At 37.7% G+C, this 21,465-nt stretch overlaps 5 protein-coding genes across 7 annotated transcripts; 4 read left to right on the top strand and 1 right to left on the bottom strand.

Annotated features, from left to right (window-relative positions):
* Positions 1–75: 75 nt before the first annotated feature.
* On the top strand, positions 76–4,468 carry LOC111481143 (protein RICE SALT SENSITIVE 3-like). Of its 2 annotated transcripts, XM_023126495.1 has the most exons (12): positions 76–449; positions 518–579; positions 692–786; positions 1,362–1,583; positions 1,686–1,759; positions 1,924–2,209; positions 2,313–2,366; positions 2,443–2,574; positions 2,683–2,791; positions 2,882–2,923; positions 3,011–3,067; positions 3,139–4,468. In XM_023126495.1, the coding sequence occupies exons 6-12, from the start codon at positions 2,061–2,063 to the stop codon at positions 3,724–3,726; spliced, it is 1,131 nt and encodes a 376-aa protein (XP_022982263.1). In that variant the 5' UTR covers positions 76–449; positions 518–579; positions 692–786; positions 1,362–1,583; positions 1,686–1,759; positions 1,924–2,060; the 3' UTR covers positions 3,727–4,468. The 2 variants fall into 2 exon arrangements, with proteins under 2 accessions (XP_022982263.1, XP_022982262.1); XM_023126494.1 differs by having other exon boundaries at positions 76–579.
* Positions 4,469–5,588: 1,120 nt separating this feature from the next.
* Positions 5,589–9,598, bottom strand: LOC111481130 (low-temperature-induced cysteine proteinase-like). The gene is made up of 5 exons (XM_023126480.1): positions 9,088–9,598; positions 6,861–7,096; positions 6,622–6,762; positions 6,071–6,520; positions 5,589–5,994 (listed from the first exon to the last, which is right to left on the bottom strand). The coding sequence occupies exons 1-5, from the start codon at positions 9,539–9,541 to the stop codon at positions 5,890–5,892; spliced, it is 1,386 nt and encodes a 461-aa protein (XP_022982248.1). The 5' UTR covers positions 9,542–9,598; the 3' UTR covers positions 5,589–5,889.
* A 4,298-nt stretch (positions 9,599–13,896) lies between these two features.
* On the top strand, positions 13,897–16,168 carry LOC111481142 (probable WRKY transcription factor 7). Its single transcript, XM_023126493.1, has 3 exons — positions 13,897–15,005; positions 15,113–15,238; positions 15,490–16,168. Exons 1-3 carry the CDS (start codon positions 14,149–14,151, stop codon positions 15,647–15,649), a joined length of 1,143 nt encoding a protein of 380 aa, XP_022982261.1. The 5' UTR covers positions 13,897–14,148; the 3' UTR covers positions 15,650–16,168.
* Positions 16,169–17,186: 1,018 nt separating this feature from the next.
* On the top strand, positions 17,187–18,668 carry LOC111481135 (uncharacterized protein At4g06744-like). The gene has a single exon (XM_023126485.1). It carries the CDS (start codon positions 17,209–17,211, stop codon positions 18,508–18,510), a length of 1,302 nt encoding a protein of 433 aa, XP_022982253.1. The 5' UTR covers positions 17,187–17,208; the 3' UTR covers positions 18,511–18,668.
* Positions 18,669–19,126: 458 nt separating this feature from the next.
* Positions 19,127–21,089, top strand: LOC111481167. 2 transcript variants are annotated; one of them, XM_023126524.1, is made up of 3 exons: positions 19,127–19,436; positions 20,395–20,805; positions 20,871–21,089. In XM_023126524.1, the coding sequence occupies exons 1-2, from the start codon at positions 19,257–19,259 to the stop codon at positions 20,755–20,757; spliced, it is 543 nt and encodes a 180-aa protein (XP_022982292.1). In that variant the 5' UTR covers positions 19,127–19,256; the 3' UTR covers positions 20,758–20,805; positions 20,871–21,089. The 2 variants fall into 2 exon arrangements, with proteins under 2 accessions (XP_022982292.1, XP_022982291.1); XM_023126523.1 differs by having other exon boundaries at positions 20,395–21,089.
* Positions 21,090–21,465: the final 376 nt, after the last annotated feature.

Below are 21,465 nucleotides of genomic sequence, written 5' to 3' on the forward strand. Positions count from 1 at the left end.
TTTTGAAAAAAATTAAAAAAAAAAAAAAAAAAAAATGAAGAAAAAAGAGAGAATGTTTTACACCACTTTTCTGAGTGTAATTCTAGTTTTTAGGAACTAAAACCATCCGCCAAGCTTCGAGCCTCGGCCGCATTCCTTTGTGAAAGATGTGATAAAAGGGCGTGGAGTTGTCGTCTGCGGCTGGGATTAGCCAAACATGCACGGAAGGTGTTTGTTATAATGTCAAATCCAAAGAGGCGGAGAAATGGTGTCAGAGGGCCAAGCCACGGGCCTGGACTATTATGATTGATGAAATGTAGACTGCTTTCTTTGCCCAAATTACGGTAGCTATCAACGTAAATTTAGCTGCTTTAGTAATGGGGGCATCTTCCCAACATTGTGTTTCTTTCGCCAGAACCAGTAGCCCCATCCAATGCCCTATTATGCGCGCTTTGAAAGTGATAATAATGGTGCAATAAGACCTTATCCTTTATTATATAGGGTACTGTTAGCTTGGCATTAATGTGGCTGCTTTCAGGTTCAACGATTGCCAATGTGATAGAACTTCAGGATGGCAATTTATTGCTGCTATGATATTGGGTGGGTAAAATTGTATTTGTTTACTCGTAGTGAATGGACAAAAAGATATGACATCTTGGAGACCCATTCTATTGAGATTTGTTACTTATTTCAGCTATCTTCGTTTATACAGTGCAGGATGAGGATAGGGTGTCTGCAAAATGGTGGAGGGGTCATGCTGTGAAAGTGCATGGTGCTCCTTCTCCCTCATAAATTCGTGGTGGACCAGTATTTTCTCATCTCTTTATGTCTTTCTTTGTTGTTTACTGTGCTAGATTTGTTAACTTTTAGCATGCTTAATTGGGCATTTGATTACTTGCTACCAAATAATGCTGGGATAGATGAGGTGTATTATTGGATATAGAGTCCCTTTGAGCTTAATTAGCCATAAACATATTGACTGACTAACATATTTGCTCGAAAAGTTATCATTTCCCATTCATCTATTTCTATTCTGGGAAAGCAGGGCACTTCACTCAATACTCATAGCATTACTAGACGCACTCAACTTAGAATAGATGAAAGAACAATAATTGTTGCAGTGCTAAGGTTGTGGATGGATAATAGATATTATGCCAGCTAAGCGATGTTGACAAGAGAAGAAGATTTACCTTTCGAATAGAATCCATCCAGAATAATTATTTTTTGAAAAATCATAACTTCCTTCAATAATAGTTATCTAACCCCAATACTTTAGGAAAAGTTCTCTCAGACTTTATGATATATCTGTATGTCCCCTTCAAGATCTACCGAGTGTTTATGGAAATTTATCAAATATTTAAGAACTTCATCCGTTCTTGCAGAAAATTTAGCAGGCAGGTTTCAGCAAAGCAATTTATACCATGGATTGTTTCTGTCCATGTAAATGAAGCATGAGACTGGAGAGCGTGAGAAGACCAGAGCTGTCTTGTGTCTTGTATGGTGGGCCGACATAAGGACGAAGTTTGGTGCAATTTGAATCCGATGGAGCTTTCTTGCGGACCACATCACCTACAATAGACAATTTTTTATGCAGACATTTGCCGGTAATGAGTGTTAAATGATGTATTTTTTGGGAAACAGAACCTTGGATTATATACATTCCTTAACATGCATGTTTGGTTTTCCTGCCCCTTAAATTATATCAGGAATTAAGTTGCATTGGAAAGTTCCTCCAACGTTTATTGATGTGCAAAATATGTATTGGAGAAAAATGGAAGTCGTGAGTTGATAATGAATTCTTTTACAGCTACCAAATTTTGATGAGATTAAGTACAGTTCACAGTTTTCCCATATGAATAGTTGTGAGAGGATCACAACTTTTTTTAATTTTAATATTATTATTTTGTGGCAAAATCACTACCACAACATAAATAATATGTATAGCCAGGACTAGGAGGAGGTGAAGCGTGTTTCCCACACTAAATGCCAGCGAGTAGGTGTGTTAAATACCATGATTGCTCTTTCCACTTAATTGTGAAGAGAAAGACGAGTACAGAACCAGTCGGTTTTCTTTCAGTGAAATGGAAAGTGGCCTTCCCATGCTTAACTGTCTGTTACAACACACTTTAAGGAGTCTATGTTTGTCATCAAAATCTTGTAGCTCTACCTCTTCCAAGTGGGTTTACGCCATTTTCTGGAGGATCCTCCCTAGAAACTTTCCTCCACCCAAGTAAGGGAACTAAAAACTCAAGTGGCCATGGAAGTGATGAGTGATGGATGAGTAGTATTCTGATTCATAAGATATTTTCCCCACATCTTTTGCTTTGTTGCAGGTGGGAGTTCGGTGGGAGTGCTCTTGATCGCTCTAAAGGAAACAAGAGGAACTGGTATGTATAGACAAATATGATAATTTTGTTAGGAATCTTGACTGCTTATGAAGTTTATGAGTTGTATTTATCTCAGGATTCTTGTTTGGGAAGATGGATTTTGTGATTTCCATGAATGTGAAAAAGCAGCAAGTGGATGTATTGAAGGGAGGTTTGGACTTGATCTCTTCTTCAAAATGTCTCATGAGGTTTACAGTTATGGAGAAGGGTGAGAGAACTCAAACCTGTATGTAAAATTTGAACAGTTCTAAAGTATCTTTAGGAACCTCTTGGATACATTCATCAGAGAATCTGTATGTCCTTGGTTACATTACAGGTTAGTGGGAAAAGTTGGAGCAGATAATAGTCATAAATGGGTTTTTAGAGATAACGCAAGTGAAAGTGATCCGAACCTCATCTCCTCGTGGAACTCATCCATTGAGCCTGTATGCGAACTTTTTCCTTTTTGAGGGAAAAGAATGTCAGTTAAATTCTATGGATAACATTCTTGACGTTTCCACTTTATTCATGTGCAGCAACCTCGAGCATGGGAATCTCAATTTAAATCAGGCATTCAGGTACTATTCTACAAACTTAACTTGCCATTAGCAAAACACGGCAGTGTAAACGATCACTTCCAGCTTATCAGATACTTCTTTTTGTAGACAATTGCGGTCTTTGCTGTACGAGAAGGCGTAGTTCAACTGGGCTCTTTTGATAAGGTTTCGCCTTACCTTTTCTTCTTTAAGGTCGCTTTTTGCCAAGTTACACAGATTGATGGTTTCTTTTGCAGGTTCAGGAAGATCTCAATTTAGTCATTAATGTACAGAGGAAATTCAGCTACCTGCATAGCATGCCAGGTATTTTTGCGGTTCAAAGGCCCTACCTTCCTAGCCAACATCCATACGTTTTAAAGCCAGATGTCCAGATGATCGAAAACCAATCAACTGGGTTGAAGCGATTGTTCAGCTCCATGCTTGATGAATCTTCTAAATCCATCAACTTAGGCTGGAACACCCCACAACATCCCTCGGCTTCTGGAACGCCAGTGTGGCCAATCCCACCTCTTCTTCCTTCCACCTCATGCAATCTTGGAACTTTTAAATCAAAGCTGCCTTCTAATAGTACCCCACGTTGTGAAGCCAATGAATGTCTCGATTCAGTTCAACTCATGTCCATTAACCACCCAAACTCGAATACAATGAAGGCTACCAACTCAGAAGTGAAGATAGAAACCTCCAGCCAGTTAGATGCAGCCCAAGAAACAGAAGAGAAACCAAGTTGGAAAAACCCTGGTCGTCTGGGGTTTGAGGATGGGATGGTGACAGAATTGGGATTCAGACTTGGAGGGACGAGTCAAAATGGTCTAAGCCTCAATTAACCAAGGAAAAGTATCCTTGAAACACATTATTGTCACAGAAAGGATGAATTTGGTACTTGCATGGATTTGGATGGTTGGTTAGTAGGCACCGAAATTGTATAATCACTTCTTTGAGTTATCTGTTAACAAAAATATCTAGCCACCTAAGTAGCTTAATTAGAAAACAAAGATGCCTTCATTTTGATATCTGTCTTTCATGTTATTATTAGCATGGTCAGTGGTGGGAAATGAAATGGCTTTCAGCCGTAGTACTTGAAATTGAAATCAGAACGGATTAGATTATGGCATTGGCTGCTCTGCATTATCTGCACTGTTAAGTGTTGTTATTTGAGGATCAAAGGGTGAATGTATGTGATAGTGATGATAAAGGGATCCATCCATTTATTGAGGGCAGAGTGGGGTTCCACTCCGGTGGCCTATCCCAATCCTTCTGCAGGTAGTAGTAGTGGTGCACCACAGGCAATGGTCCTCTGGAAACAAATTGGAAGAGAGAGGCATGACAAGAGTGTTAAAATTTGGGTCAAGTTGTCTTTCCCATATGAATACCCATCACCCGACACAATGGATGGTCCCAGCCATTTAGCTTTTTAGTTTCTCTTTCTATTCTTCTTTTTCATCTATATGGAGCTATGATATGAATACGAGTGTCTGCTTGTGGGGTCGCTTCCTATTTAATTAAAAGCTAATGATATGTACCATTGCCTTGGCTATAAGATCTTTGGAAACAGATTTTGTTTCTCTTGAAGTCTTGTGGGAATTATTTAGTTGCTACTTTTGTTGCCTAGAATTTCAATGTTAGAATGATTGTATGGTGTGAGTAGATAGGGTTATGGAACACTGTCTTTTGTCTTCTCTTCTTCTTTTTCCTTTTTCAACACTTATCTGGTTGAAGTTTTTCTGAAGGGAGACTTGGACTCAAATGTTTAATTGGATAATTTGATGGTAGTGATTGATGTGTTGCAGCAATATGACATGTTATTTATGAGTAAGTTGAAGTAGGCAATCACCTATTTCTATTATGTGTATTGATATTACAAATCCTTCTTATTAATCTGGTACAAGGAAATGATTCAGTTTCAAAGCCAAAGATCGTAATTCTCATGTTTATATTCCATCCATATCCCAATTTCATTCATTTAATATTCCTGTGGTGTCATTGAGATAAGAGACTCGTTTCTAATCCATCTGTTTTTATTTCTATATATATGGAAAGTGAAAAAATTATCGTAATAACTAATGGATAATTTTTTTTCTCTCTCTTCGATTTCCCTAAACTCTTCTTTTTATCCTTTGTAAGAGTTCAAACCATCGCTAACATATATTATCATTTTTTTATTTTTCCTTCTAGATTTTCCTTCAAAGTTTTGAAAATAGGTAGGGATTTCTATACTAAGTAACATGTACAAGATAATAATATTCTTCCTCCGGACCAAAAACTAATTTCATGTTTCCTTATGATTTCTACCGATCTCCGTTTAATCTTTCATGACTTTTTCTCTCCCACGGTCTGACATCGAACAGACATGCAACCATATAATATATGGAATAGAAGACAGCAAGAATCCAAGGAGTAAAAATCCCTCAAATTTCTTGTCCTAATGCTTCCATGGCCTACACACTAAATTCCTCAGAAATACTATTTTTGTTTCCATCGATGTTCGATGTGGCCACTATCAAGCTCACCGCCAACCACAATTTTTGTTTATGGAAGGTAAATTTGAACTTCGCCACGATCTCTTCAGAATTCTATGACATGTTTTTCATCTTCCAAAAAGTTCAAAGTTGCACTAACCAAACCATCGTACGGACTGTTTTTCTTCCAGAGCTCAAGACAGATATTAAAAGCTAAAACCAGTTCAAAATACCTTTGAAATGATACAACACATCATTATTAATGCACAGCCCCAATGGTTGCTGAATTCAGAATTCTACACAGAGAGAGCTAATAATATTAACTTGACAACAATTAGTCTCTGTTTCAAATGTTTATATTCAAATAAGTCCTATATACAATAATCATGGTGTGATAACTTAAACGACCATTGAACTAAAATGTGTGAAACCGGGAGGCATGCAATATGAGAAACACAGGCCTTGGAGAGTATCGATGCAACAGTAACAAGCCTGTCTTTCGTTCTTAACCCCCACAAAGCTGCAATCTTATTAAGCACTGCTCTTTCCAACAGACACATCTCCGAATGCCCACGATGGTTTGGCTGCAGCTGTAGTGCGCCTCATCGCCTTCACTCCGAAAACATCATTCTTCCCCTGCACGACAAAATATAAGTTCAGTCTTCAGAAATTTTCCACTAGCTTTAAAGCAATGGAAAATGAAGCCATGTACCTTCAAGCAGGTTCCAGCACGGACGTTACAGATGGGATAGTCGTGGGGGCAGCAGCTGTAATGGTCATCACAGCAGGTGGCGCTTTCAAGTGGGCAGCATCCCCATTCAAGGCACAGGTTTGAGAACTCAAAGATGCAGCAGCAGGTTTCAGCGGCGGGACAGGTGTAATATTCATCGCATACAGATGGTGGTTTCACCGGACTTGGAGGAGTTGGGCCTGGATTTGGTGGGTTTGGTCCCTTTTTAATGGGGTAGGAAGGTTCCATTGCAATTCCACAGAGACCTGTTGAGGAAGCAATGTTACGTTGCATCCTGATGTAGCCATGTTCACCCCAGCTCCCGCCCCATGAGTTTCTCACAATCCAGTAATCAACGCCCCCTTCAGACCCGTATCCAACTACGTTAACACCATGGTCCAAATTTGTTCCACACTTTCCAGTGAATATACCCTAAACACATACACAAACCACAAATCAGACCCTTTCTCGAAGTGTAAATACAAAAGAAAAAGAAAAAGAAAAGCAAAACTTCATAGAAATGGAGGCTATACCGATTGATATAACTGGAAACTTCTACCACCTCCTTCGATGGCAACAGCCACAACCTGATTAGCGGCAGCTTTTTGCAGTGCTTTCTCATCGTTTACAGGAACGTCTTCATAGCCATCAATTGAAACGACCCTAGCATTTTTCTGAAGAAAGACCAACACAACACAAAGATAATCAATCAGATATCAAAATATGCTTGGGTGTGCAAAAGGGAAAGTGATAGTTGAGTGGCAATAGAGACCTTATATTGGATGCAGGAGCTATCAAAGCCGTTGTAAGGATAATCTTCCTCGGTGTCAATGCCACCGTTGTTGATGATGAATTCAAAGGCATAATCCATTAAGCCTCCATTGCAACCTTCGTTATAAGAAGTGTCACAATCCACCAGCTCCTGTTCTGATAAACTTACCAAGTCGCCTGTAACAACCTGGTTTATGCCTTCCACAGCAGCTATAGTTGAGAACGCCCAGCAACTCCCTTCATATCAACTTCAACAATTAGCATACTTCTAGTGACCAATGACCATATCTCGTCAAGAGTATAATTTAGAAAATAATAACTAAGCTAAATATATGATTTTGATTAATCCCTAATATATCTTAAACGTTTTAATTTCCTCTTTGATTATACCATTTTTTATTGGTTAAAGTTGAATTGATTTATGATACTAAGTTCAGAAACATTTAAGAGCGAAAATAGGTCAGAACTTATTTTCCTCTTGAAAGCCTAAGTTTTCATCTGAATTTCTAGAACATGCCTTATAAATTTCCCATCAGCCAATTCTAAGTCAGACAAAATATATAGTTCATAAATGTTAAAATAGAAAACATTAAATCAAAAATATATTAATAATTAGGGGCTAAATTAAATACATACTCCAAAAACGCAAACACATATTTAGCCGCTAATATCAAATCTAATAATGATTAAAATCTTCGAAGTTCTATTTTATGTGACGTATAATACTAAATTACTTTTTTTTTTAATGTTAAAATAACTATAAATATATTAAAAATACTCCAATGTTTTCTCGGTCTATAATAAAATTTCTATATAAGGTATCTAAAACCATCACCTTAATATGATATTTTAATTGAACAAATATAATAATTAGGATGAGTGTAATCAACACCTAAGACGATGGCAATAGCCCAGTCACAAAAGTTACACATAAAAATCAAAATCATACAACATGTCCATTTTGTCTAGTTCCTTTCAATAAAGTCTATTTATGTCATGAATTTAGTTCAATATGATCTTTATACTTCTAAGATATCTATTTTAGCTTCATATTTCAAAGTGACTGCTTTATTTTTCTATTTTCATCTTTATCTTATTTTATAATCACAATCATAATGTAACTATATATTCAATCAATTTCTTAAAAGTTTGTAACACCACTACATTAACGGATTCCTTTTTTTTAATTGTGCATACAATGTATTAGAAATTTGCAAATAAGATTAAAATAATAATTTATAAAAACACAAAGGACCAAACGAAGGTAGATAACCAATATAAGACTAATACATATGGTCAAGCAATCAATCAATATGGTCTCAAAAAAAAAGAAGAAAGAAATCAATTAATATACCAATTGCATAAAATAAAAGCATACGCCATCAAAATTCAACCACTATATAATAATTTTTTAGAACAAAGAAAAAAAAAAACAAGATATAATTACTTTTGTAAAGATAGATGTTAAAAAATATTTGAAAAAAGTGAAGAGACCCATTCAAATATCTCATGAGTAAAGGTATACCAAAAGGTCATTGAGCGGGGCCAGTGCAAGCGGAAGATAAGGCTGCTCCATTCCACGAGCAACCCATAAAGCTAATTAGTGAAAGCACCCAACACCAACACCGATAATCCCGAGTTCACCAAAATCAATCTCCTTACAGATTTTCGAATTTTCAATTCCAATTTATTTAGTTAAATCATTGCAACCATGTTGCATGCCAATCTTTATTAGGCAGATTCAATTTCCTTTAAAATTGAATGATACTATTGAAATTACCCGATCCCTATTTTCCCTTCTTTAAAAGAAATAATGAAAAAGAATAACCCATATTCTTCCCAATAATTGGTCAAATGTTCACATATTCCAAAAGTACCAAAACAAAATTTATGTTATACTAAATGGATAAAAACAAAGGCAGCGGCAAGCAGCAAAAAGAAAGAAAAAAAAAAAAGTCGTTACCTCAAAGTTTCGATCGACCTTTCAAGAACTATCATAGCAATCGATTAGTGACAATACTATCACTAATTAAAGTTAAATAGTTATAACCCACTGTAATTTATACTAGTTACTGAAGTTGCGTGAATATGTGCCAAATATAGCATCGTGAAAGACCAGAAGAGAAAGTAAGTGAAAAGAGAAAAAGGAAAAGACAGGAAATTCGGAGTAAAAATAGGAAAGCTATTAAATATTGAAATTGGAAGAATCCGAGAAAAGAGGAAGTTACCGCAGCTTCCCTGGTCCTTAACGGGAACGACGGCTCCTTTCTCCCTCCAATCGACAGATTCGGGAAGTTTATCCCCAAGGCGAGGCTGATAGCGACTGCTCGTCTTGTTTCTCCTTGAACCAGCGGCGAATCTGGTTCCCAAGTACTTGGATCGGTACTCGGCATTGGTCAGATCTGCAAATACGTTCAAACCTAAACGGTAGGGCAAATTTTGGGCGTTGATTTCGTCGATGTACTTAAGATTATCCTTGAAGATCTCGAATCGATCATCCCGCTGTCCTCTGAGGCCGTTCCGCAACTTCCCATGCTTAGCACGCCACTGGTCGTAGAGCGCCATCACCTCCTCATCCGTCCTCTCGGAGATGATCGAAGAAGCCAAAGCCAAGGCCGATGATAAAGTTATGATGACGAAGAAGAGGAGAGGCATAATCTGCGAGGATCGGTAGGTCCCCATTTCTGTAGCTCGTTTGTTTCAAGGAGGAAGAAAGTGTTGAAGAAAGTGGATGAGGGGACGACTTTAAATACACAAATTAGTGTTCATCGATGCATTAATAAAAATAATAAATAAATAAAATATTGAGATAAATGAATTATAAAATGTAAAAAAAAAAAAAAAAAAAAAAAAAAAAAAAAAAAAAAAAAAAAAAAAAANAAAAAAAAAAAAAAAAAAAAAAAAAAAAAAAAAAGTAGTTGGGAAGAAATGGGCGAATAGGACGAAAACAATTGGGTACCAAGGCACGGATGCTGGTAATCGGGTCAACCCGTACCCGGAACGGTAATCGGGTGAAGTCCTTGGGAGGTTGGCCGATTTACCGTGGACTTTGTGGGGAATCAAAGTATGCCTATTTTATTAAATTTGGCCATCGTGAGTCACGTGTATACACCATTCCTTACTCCTTAAGCTACAAAATAATTCATGCCATCCTTATTGTTTTTTTAAATATTAAGTAATTCATATTTTAAAACCCATAATATTAATAATATATCATTCGTCAAAATATTATTTACCTTTTTTTTTCTTGAATATCATTGAGAGCTTTAAAACATGAATAATCGAACACACGATATTTTGGATTTGAGCGAGTCAAGATTGGCCACGTCGTTATGAGATTGAATGGTTTGTATCTATATGAAAACTACTCGGTGGGCCCCGCATACTTTATAGATACGGACCAATGAAATTTACTCTTTAGGTATTTTGAAATTTTACAAGTTTGAGATACAATTTGTAATTTAATCTAATTTACATTCGTCTCCTTAGCCCATGCATTGACATTGCTATCTTCCTCTTTGCCCATTTCTCTTATATTTTAATAGATCCACTATAAGATTTCCTTCCAATTATCCGCTACTTAATTGTAATTAATTAATTAATTAATTAATTAATTTAATTATCGTGCTTTCCTCATGGTCGTGAGAATTCCAATGAGGATTAAGAAATATTCTTTATAAATTTCAAGACAACAACATAATTTAATATTGTTTTTTTAATGAAAACAGTTTTAATAGTATGTTATAAAACTCAAAAGCCTAATGTTTTTTTATATATAAAATTTGCAATATATGTCCTTATTAAATTATAGAGATCCAGCTCGTTTTTTTTTTTTTTTTTTTTTTTTTTTTTTTTTTTTTTTTTTTTTTTTTTTTTTTTTTTTTTTTTTTTTTTTTTTTTTTTTTTTTTTTTTTTTTTTTTTTTTTTTTTTTTTTTTTTTTTTTTTTTTTTTTTTTTTTTTTTTTTTTTTTTTTTTTTTTTTTTTTTTTGGGTTGAATTATTATCAAGTGGCTGCTAAAGGGACTACAAGGCAAGTAAAATCATAGAGATATTTGGTCAGACATACTTGTCGTGTTCCCAAATTATGGTATTTCATTTTTATTTTCCCCAAAAATGTGGCGCAATATTTATTTATTTATTTCCAATTAAATATCCTTGCATCGTCATCTACCTTATTTTGGAGAATAATGTGAGATAGCCTATCAATTCAATGTAACATGTCTTCATGGTGCACATTTAGTATTAAATTTATTTTCATTCTAAAGATACTTTAATTATTGTAATTTAAAATATATGATAGTTTAATCTTTAATATAAATCCACAAATTAACAATAGAAGAAATGGGTTTAACACACAATTTGTTGCCTAAGTAATTACCAACTAAAAATTAAATTAATCTTACCCTCCCTTCAACTCTTCATAATTGTTGTCACCTACGGACAACTATCATGGACCATTGGTGTATATCACTAACAACCATTAGCAATCTCCATTATCCATATGAAAAACTAAATTTAAAAATACATTTTTTTTATTTTAGAAGCAATCCAAACACGCAATGGCAGGTTGGGTTGGAAGTGTGAGATGGTAAAATTGTGGATAAGGATTATTGTTTTAAATAGAAGAGTTAGAGAAGGGAGAGTGGATGAAATTTGGACGCAACTAATGAGGGGAAACTGGTCAGATTTAGGCAGCTTGAACCAAAAAAAAAACAAAAGCGAATATGATGTGATTAAAATAAGGAAGAGGATTGAAAAAGATAAGAGAGATCTGGTTTGTGAGTGGACAATAACTTAAGTTCCATTCACATGGGAAGCTAAGAAACAGGAGAAGCCAGAAGGGCAGCAGCATGGACAATTGCCACTAGGCTTACGGCCCATACTGTACGCAAAAACACCCACAGGGGCTTGAATTGGGCTGTCTGGATCTTCTGCCCACTTGACACATGCATCCCCACTCCACACTTCCCTCTATACCTCTCTATATTTCATCATATTATCAAATAATTTTACATTTTATCTTATTCAGACCACCAATAGTACCAAAAACAAATTCAATTTCAAAGTTTACAGTTTTAAAACATGTATGACTAACAATGATATTATAACGGATTAAAATGGACAATATTTGTTAGCGGTATCTTCGAGCTGTTATAGTCGGTATCAAAGCTAAGCATTGGGCAGTGTGCTAACGAGGATGCTAGCTTTCAAAAAGGGTGGAGTGAGAGATCTCACGTCGGTTGGAGAGTGAAACGAAGCATTTCTTATAATAATATGAAAACCTCTCTCTAACAACTATGCTTTAAAATCGTGAGACTGACGACAATATGTATGTAATAGGCTAAAGCGAACAATGTTTACTAGCGATAGCCTCGGGCCATTATAATTGGTATCAAAACCAAGCATTTGGTAGTGTGCCCAACAATGACGCTGACCCCAAGGGGATAAATTGAGAGATCTCAAATTGGTTGAGAAGGGGAACGAAGTATTGCTTATAAGAGTAAGAAAACATTTTATAACATATGTGTTTTAAAATAATAAGGCTAACAAAGATATAAATTGAGCTAAAGTAGACAACATCTGCTAAGCTGTTAGAGTTAGTATTAGAGCTAGACGCCGAGTGGTGTGCCACTAAAGAGGTGGATTGTGATATGTTATATAGGTTAGAGAGGAGAACAAAACATTGGGGTGCGGATAGTATTACCTAAATAATTTTCAAAACATTTCCCTCTCATCACTACATTGAAAACTGCCTTCCCTATCCCTACTTCATTTATCTTTCTGAATGATGGGAAGGATGAAAATAATGAATTTGTTTTCTTGTTTCCAATCATCAAACACAAACAAAAGTTACATGCACCAACAAATATTCATGATTTTTCTGATGAAAAATACCAAAAGTATAAATCATAACATAATTTATGCTCTAAATTTTGAATTATAGATTTGATCTTTAATGTTTTGTTGAACAAGTTTGTTAGATAGTTTGGGAATTAAAAAATTGAGGGTTGGTTAGCATTCAACAAATGAGTTGGAAAGGCTAATCAATTCATGTAATTAAAATCATTTATGAAAAAAGCAAAGGCTAAAAGGTGGGGGGTGGGGAATGGAGGAGTTGAATAGGAAGTTGGGTATTTAAAACACAAAAAGAAAGTCAACAAAGTGGCTTCGAATTTGGGATTCTGTAATGAAAATTGAAACTTGACTTAATAATATTAATGGAATCTTGAAATTTCTTTAAAGTTTTAGATCCCAACTGAACACGTTTTCGTCAAAAAAATTCACATTTGTTGGAGGTTGGAAAATTGGAGGAATTGGTCACTAAAATTTGAACCAACTTTGCCAAACTTGGGTGTTCTTTCTTTTCAGCCATACCTTTCAAAATGGCGTTGATTATAGGAATTGGATGCCTTCTGAGCCACACGATGACGACCCCCCTCCCTATGCCATTGGCACCCACTTATTTCTCTTGATATCTGCACCAAATGAATGAAGCCCCCTTCTGTTCATCTGCCTCAACTCCAACACACCATCTATCTCAACTTTTGGTTTAGGGTTCGTTCAACTATAGGAAAGGGATACAAGATTTCTCATTCCAGGACTTTGTGGGTCTCTCCTATAATGTGGGCCCGAAAAGGCAAAGCCCAATCAAAAACCAAACCAAACCAAACCGAAGGATTGAAATTTGAAAATGAATGAATGAATTAATTTGTTGAGGAAAGAAGGGAATCCAAGGTGAGTTGTTGGTGGAGAGTTCCGGTATCCGGTAAAAAAAAAGATCCCCACCTACTCACTCAATGACTTTTGTATTAAAAGCTGGGAAAGGTCAACTCTATCCCACTGTCTCCAACTAATAATATATTGTCCTCTCTCTCTCTCTCTCTCTCTCTCTCTCTCTCTCCATTCCCGATTTTACCCAGTCCTCAATCTAACGGCTACTCTCAACCTTTTGACCTTATCTAATCCCACCACTCGTTTAAAACCCCTCTCCTCTCCAACCGATTCACCCTGTAATTGGGCCTTTCCTACGCAGGAGGGTCAATGTACTGACAGTTTCCACATACGTGGCGTCCTCTCATTGGCTTCAGGGTTTGACGGCAGATGGACCAGAATCGACAGCTCAGTTGCCCGATGCCTTGCATAGAGAGGCCATCAGTTTGACTCGAATCCTTTTCTTCCCCTTCCCCCAATTTCTTTTATCTTTTCCCACCCTTCTGCTTTTCCTCGTCACCATTTTCTTCTTTCTCAATATAATACTCTCCTCCTTCTGCGCCCCTTCTGTTTTTCATATGCTGCTTCTCAAGAACAATATGGCTGTGGAGTTTATGGTGGGTTTTGGGGATGCTGCTGCTAATTTCACGCCCAGTATGGAAGAAAATGCTGCTGTTTCTGCTGTTCAAGAAGCCGCTTCTGCTGGGATTCAGAGCGTTCATACTTTCCTCACCTTGGTGTCTCATACTCCTAATCGACATCACTCTCAACACGATTCTTCCACTTCCACTGCTCTCGATGCTGCTGCTGGATACGAAGCCGTCGCCGATTCCGTCGTCAACAAATTCAAAAAGGTCATTTCTTTACTCGACCGGAACCGAACCGGCCATGCTCGTTTCAGAAGGGCTCCGGTTGATTCTACTGCTTCCTCTCCGCCCAAGGTCAAGCCGCAACATCAAGATCCGAGTTCGTCGTCTCCGATTTCAGTCCCTCAACTAAAGAAACAAGAATCAGTTTCTGCTTTCAAGGTTTATTGCCCCACGCCTTACTCTGTTGTGCGTTTGCCTGGTCTGCCCAACAACAACTTCCATCAGCCTTCTAATCCGCCAAATACTTTCCAACCCCAGCAGAATAACTCATCGGGGGGACTAAAAAATGGGTCTGTAAACAGAAAAGACTCAACTTCCGCAATCAATTTCGCAGCCTCGCCGTCGATTTCCGCTGCAAATTCTTATATTTCATCCTTAACCGGAGACACCGAAAGCTTAAACCCATCTCTGTCATCTGGTTTCCAGTTCACCAACATGTCCCAGGTCTCTTCCGCCGGAAAGCCCCCTCTTTCCTCCTCCTCACTAAAGAGAAAATGCAATTCCATGGACGATTCCGCCAGGAAGTGTGGTTCGTCTTCAGGTCGATGTCACTGTTCCAAGAAGAGGTAGGTCTTAACAACAGATTATATAAAATCTCCATAAACTTTTCGAAAGTGGGTTTGGAATATATTAGATTCGTTATTGAACTGAGAGTGTTTGCATGTCTTATCAGGAAAAACAGAATGAAAAGAGTGATCAGAGTTCCAGCGGTTAGTTCAAAACTTGCGGACATCCCACCGGACGATTACTCATGGAGAAAGTACGGCCAAAAACCAATTAAAGGGTCTCCTCACCCAAGGTGTGTGATTCTTGCTTTGGATCATTATCTTTGTTTTCACAGTTTTGGTTTGTGTGTGGTGAAGTGAAGTCGTTGAATGAATAAGTGGGTGGGGGCAGAACAGAAGGGGGAGTGGTTGACCTGTGTCGTCCAGTCCGTTGTTTGGTCTTGCAAGCATAATAATAATAATATACAGGAGAAAAGAGTGTAGTGTAGTGTATGAGGACCGACTGACTGACTGAAAATGATGATTTTTTTGTAAAATGAAACAGGGGATATTACAAGTGTAGCAGTCTGAGAGGCTGTCCAGCACGGAAGCACGTAGAACGTGCCTTAGACGATCCAACAATGCTGATTGTTACTTACGAGAACGATCACAATCACGCCCTATCCGCCCAAACACCTGCACCGCTTCTTCTAGAGTCATCATAATAGTCAAAACGCCTACAATTCTCCATCAATATTATATAAATATATATATATATATATATATATAGTTTGGGAAAACCACAGTTTAAAATCATAGGGACCAATAGTCAACGCTGCGGCTTGAGCAACGTCTCCAAGAAGAGACTAGTGGTGGTGGGTGCGTTGCGCTGTCTGTCAACAGAAAATTAGGGATGCCCCTTTTCGTGAATGGGTTGGATTTTGGAAATTTGAAGGATGTGACGAGTGGGGGAGAGGAAAGGCATGGGACAGTGGGGGGATGCTACGCTACTCAGTGGGGCTTCTGTTTTCTTCAGGCTTTCTTTCTTATGCTCTCCGATATTAATATTATTCCTTGAGGGATTTTATTGTTTTATAGCATATTGGATTAGATGGTGGATGTATTTTATATGTATAAACAAACAGCAGACAAAAAACCCCACCTTTATTCCCATTTCCACCCAATTTTTATTCTTGTATGCTAACTTTCTTTTGCTTCAAAAAATTAGCAAACGTTTCGATCCACGGGAATTTTAGATTGTACCGCGACCCTAGGTCTTTTTCCTTCCTGAATTTCACTTCACTTGGGTTCATCAAAGTTTCAATTTTTCCTATGTGTGGGTCGAACGAATTATCCATTTGATTCCCTGTGGGCTTCGACCCATCACTAATATCATCTTTATGAATTCTGTTTAATTATTGGGAAGTCTAGTTTTTAGTAGATTGGTTCCAATCTTGCCATAATTATGGTGATCGACTTGCCAATCACAGTCAAATGACGAAATTAAGTCTTCTTAGAGATTCAAATCTGTCACTCATGTCTGTACCTTTTCAAAAAGAAGAGAAAAGGGACCGTTTATAACGTGTATCGAGACATTGAGCTTTTGTTTCACTAAGGCAGCTACACAGCTGTATGCAGTAACGCAATCATTATCATCTTAAGATAATGGAATCCAATGGGCAAAAAGGTGACTCTAAAATAGAGAAAAATAGTTGACTTTCATAAGACCTATCCGATCCTTCAATACAAGACTGCAGCTCTTTAAAACTCACAGAATAATGTATGATCTTAAAATCAAAGTTCAAATGCAAATTAAAATATTGACACTTTATAGTACTGAAGTGGCGGATCAATATATGAAAAGGTTAGATGAAGTTGTCATATACTAATGAACCATATCTCCAATCTGACGAGCAACTTATGCGAGGGTGGTTTTTCTTCATTATAGTTTTTTTTTTTTATCATTGCCATTTGGTTTCTGTTTTCAGTGTTGGGACCCGAAGTACTGGACCCAATTCTTGAAAAGTTTGGATCATTGATTTCCACTTTTGTACTGTAATTTTTTGGTTTATCGTTTTATGCTTTATCAACTTGACACAAAAATCCACCTACTAATTTACAGAGCCATACCTGCTTGATCCCAAAGCGTTTACAGCATCCCCTCTTCTTTTTGCCAACACTCTATATATATAACAAGCTGGTTTATGAATCTTGGTCTGATCTGGTCACCTCTTATAAAATCCTGAATGAGCTACAAAGAAAACAATTTATTGGGCAGATAAATATGAGTAAAATACCTCCCAGTGTTTTGCTGTTTCTGTTCGGCAACCTGCTCTCTTCTTTCGTTGTCCACGCCATAGTCAATGTTACTGGCAACAAAACGCAATACTTCAAAGTGGGTAGTGACAGAAATTCGGGAAAAGAATGTGATCGGGGGTGGCCTCACTGTAAGCAACCAATAACTGCTCAGCGATCATCTCTTTTGCCTGTTGAAGCAGAGGTTTTGATATTTGAAGACCTGAGGCTTTCAGTGGTGTACCCTGTGATTCAAAAATTCAAGTCAATTATCTCCTCGGATCCTCAAGGAATCACTAAAACATGGGTTGGATCGGATATATGCAACTACAAAGGTTTTTACTGTGACAACCCACCAGACAACAAGTCGGCCACGGCTGTTGCATCCATAGACTTCAATGGCTTCCAACTCAGTGCACCATCCCTCGAAGGCTTCCTCGATCAGCTCCCTGACATTGCTGTGTTTCATGCCAATTCCAACAAATTTGCAGGCACCATCTCCACGAACATTGCCAAGCTCCCTTATCTATACGAGCTGGACGTGAGCAACAACAGATTATCTGGTCCATTTCCTACTGCTGTTGTTGGTTTGAACAGCCTAACCTTCTTGGACCTTCGGTTCAATTTCTTCACTGGGTCAGTCCCACCTCGACTCTTCGTGCAGGACCTTGATTTTCTCCTGATCAACAACAACAATCTCATGCAAAATCTCCCAGACAGTCTTTCCAGCACCCATATTCTCTATCTCACCTTAGCCAACAACAAGTTAAGCGGTTCAATTCCAGTCGGTATTGTGGAAGCTTTGTCAACTCTAACTGAGGTTCTGCTGGTAAACAACTCCTTATCAGGGTGTTTGCCTTATGAATTGGGATCACTTGACGAAGCAGTTGTATTTGATGCCGGCAACAACCGTTTAACAGGACCATTACCCTTCTCCTTGGCTTGCCTAAAGAAAGTGGAGCAATTGAATTTCGCTGGAAATCTACTGTATGGTATGGTGCCGGAAATGGTTTGCGCGCTTCGAAATCTCATAAATCTATCTTTGTCGGACAACTATTTCACTGTTGTAGGGCCTCTGTGTCGGATTTTGATAGGGAGAGGAGTATTAAATATTAGAAACAATTGCATTCCAGATCTGCCTTTCCAGAGACCAATAGTTGAATGTGCAAAATTCTTAGCATTTCCCAGGGTTTGCCCTCGCATGTGGACTTATACTCTAATGCCCTGCATGTTTACCTCTATTAATCCCCCAATTACTTCCATTCCCAAATATCAGCCACATTTTCCCTAAATTTTGATAAATTCCGAGGCGCATCTCGGAATCGCATTGTCTGTGCTTTCAATTTTCTGCATCGCAATTGTAATCCCAAGAAAACTCTCAGTAGAACGCCCATACACTCACACCTAAGGAAAAAGAAACGTATAAACAATTTGCAAGCCATTACATTATTGTTTTCTAATTCAAGAATAATCTGTCGGAAATTTGACATTCGTGTTCTAGATTAATTTAATTATGCAGATGTTTAAGCGATCCCTGTTACGAAAAAAGAATATATTACCGGAGGGCAAAGAGGCGAATCACTCACCATTCACCAATTAGTGGAAGCTGCGACTCTCTTCCGATGAGGAGGCGACAGCCATAAGACGAGAAGTTTCAGCATGGGCGGTGGCCGCGCGCCTTCAGCCCAACCCCTGTTGTTACCCGCTGTGTTGGGAATATGGATCAATGCGCTTCAGGTTGGGTATCAATTATCAAATACCTATCCACAAAGTTCTTTTCACTTATCGTATTTTAAAAAAAAAAAAATTATGAGAATTATAAATTATTGAAACAAAATTTAACCATTTCTTATTTTTTAAAGTTTTTGAGTATTAATAAAACAAAACCTTCAATATAATTGGATGAATTCATCAAAATTTTAGGGTAAAAATTGAAAAATTGAAAAATTGAAGAGTCACAAAGATGATTGTGGAAATTGCAATTTTCCCACGAAAAAAGAAAGAAAAAGGGAAAAAAGAATCTGCCTTGGATTTCTCATGTATAAAGCAAGATCTCAAGGAAAATTTCCCGATGATCCCATGGACTGTAAACAGTCGGACTTGATGGAGGCTGAATTTTCGGCGAATGGAGCCGTCGCCGGCGATTCTGTCCGCGAATTACTCACATTAGCTCGTCAATTCATCAATCAACGAAAGCCTTCTCAAGCCCTCCAAGCGGTACGTTCGACAAAAAAGAAAAAGTTCTCTCTCTCTCGAATTCTTCCTTGGTCTATTCTCGTTCTTTCAAGGCCTTTCTGCGTTCGCTTATTTATATTTAGCTTCTGGTTTATCTTTGAACTATCAACAGTTGAGTTTCTTTGAATTAAATTACTTCGGTTGAGTTCTGGCTGACAAATGGGATTGAAAATTCGCCAATAGAGCTTTCTTTCAGGCAAGCCTATAACAAACCATCGCATTCCATAGTCTTTTATGCTCAGTGTTAAGCATAGCTTGCTTGGATTCCATCCCTGAACATGGCATTTCATTCCAATCCTGGGCGCTCAGAGTAGTCGACCACAACCAGCAAATTATTGACCTAAACATCTTGGTTAAATGCCTTGAAGGGGTTGCTACGAAAGCTACTTTGTTCCTTATAAGATCTCTAGAATCCTTTAGCCTACCATAATCTGCTTTCACTTCAGAGAAAGCTCCTAAGCCCTCTGCCAATCTTAAGAGGATTTGAAATACTACCACCTCCTTCTCTTAGATGCTTTGTCATTGATATTTTTGCGTGTTGGAATGTCGTAAAAATTGGAACATTAATCTCTCATCAGGAACAGATTGTGTCAATCTATATACTTGATGTTGGATTTCATGTCGTACTGAAACTTCTTCAGAAATAAAAAAAACTAAGGTACATACACACAAATTTTTCCTGAAATGTTGTAGAACTTCCTGTCCCCATAGCTATCTACTCCATGCTGAGTGAGGCAGATACTGATAAACCTATGATATTTTATAGCCCTTAGAGGAAAGGATAATACACATGCATGCCGTTGTAGTAGTCACTCAGATACCTCAATCAACATGGCTAAATCATAGATGGAGCATATGAGCCCGATCTATTAGAGAATCAGAATGAGATCAATAAATTTTGTTAATAGTTTCCAGCACATTGTTTTTCATGTTTGGACAGGTTGTAATGGCAATGAGAACCCAAGGTGGGGATGCAGCAGTCTTTCAATCGTTGCACCGTGCTGGTGAGCTGTACAGAACTCGATTGCGGGAGACTGCAGATGTTGATCAACTAGCTTCTATATTTGCAGAGTGTGCTATAGCTGAAGCTCAGCCTCTGAACCCTGAACCTGGAGAATGTAACATGTCTAGCTCATCGGTTGTCGATGCTCACGGTAATTCTATACTGGCAGAAACTGGTAGGATGCAAGTTGTTATGGATGCATTCTCAGATGGGAGCAGTTTTATTTGTTTGCAATGTGGCGGTCTTGTTAGTAACCATCGCAAAGATGAGCACTATGCATATTGGTGTGCTCAGATCTAAGTTGTATTCGGATATCAATGCTCAAACTTGTATTTGTACATGCCACAGCTGCTTTTATGTTGGCAAACCGCCAATTGTTGTAGGCAGGTCCTCCTTTGAGTAGCTTGCAACATCTTCTTCTGTTCAAGCGAAAGGGAGAACAAAAAAGGTACAAACAGTGACCAGCCCCATTTCTGGGCAGAAAATGATTGTATTGAGATAACTCCTTTTCCTTTTCCTTTTCCTTTTCCAATCGTATTTTAAGGCCTACCTGGATTTCCAGATAACATCGACTGGTTATCAGTACTTGCCATGTTCTTATTGTTTAATTCTCAAAGAAAGCGTAATCAGTATCAGTGTGGTTCATTCAAAGTTTTTAAAAGGCAGCCTTGCTTTGTACCGTGATGTAGCCCCATCAGAGTGGCTTCTTCATTTTCATACCTATTTGCACCCAATTTCCAAGTGGCTTATGCATCAAATCCCGCGTCTGATTCTCAAGACCATTGGACTAATTTTGTATAGCCCTTTTCAAGTATCATATTGATAAATACTTATTGGCTGGTTGGATTGGCAACCAAGAAACGGATGAGAATCTATGGGCATTGTTAGATGATACAAACCGACTGAAATGACCTATTGATTGAAGTTTTATGCTGTGGAATAGTCCGGATGAGGAAGGAAGGCTTTATAAACACGGCTTTTGCCATTCTCAATTGCCTTCATCGCTCT

This window comes from Cucurbita maxima, unplaced genomic scaffold (genome assembly GCF_002738345.1).
Source record: "Cucurbita maxima cultivar Rimu unplaced genomic scaffold, Cmax_1.0 Cma_Scf00006, whole genome shotgun sequence".
NCBI lineage: Eukaryota > Viridiplantae > Streptophyta > Magnoliopsida > Cucurbitales > Cucurbitaceae > Cucurbita > Cucurbita maxima.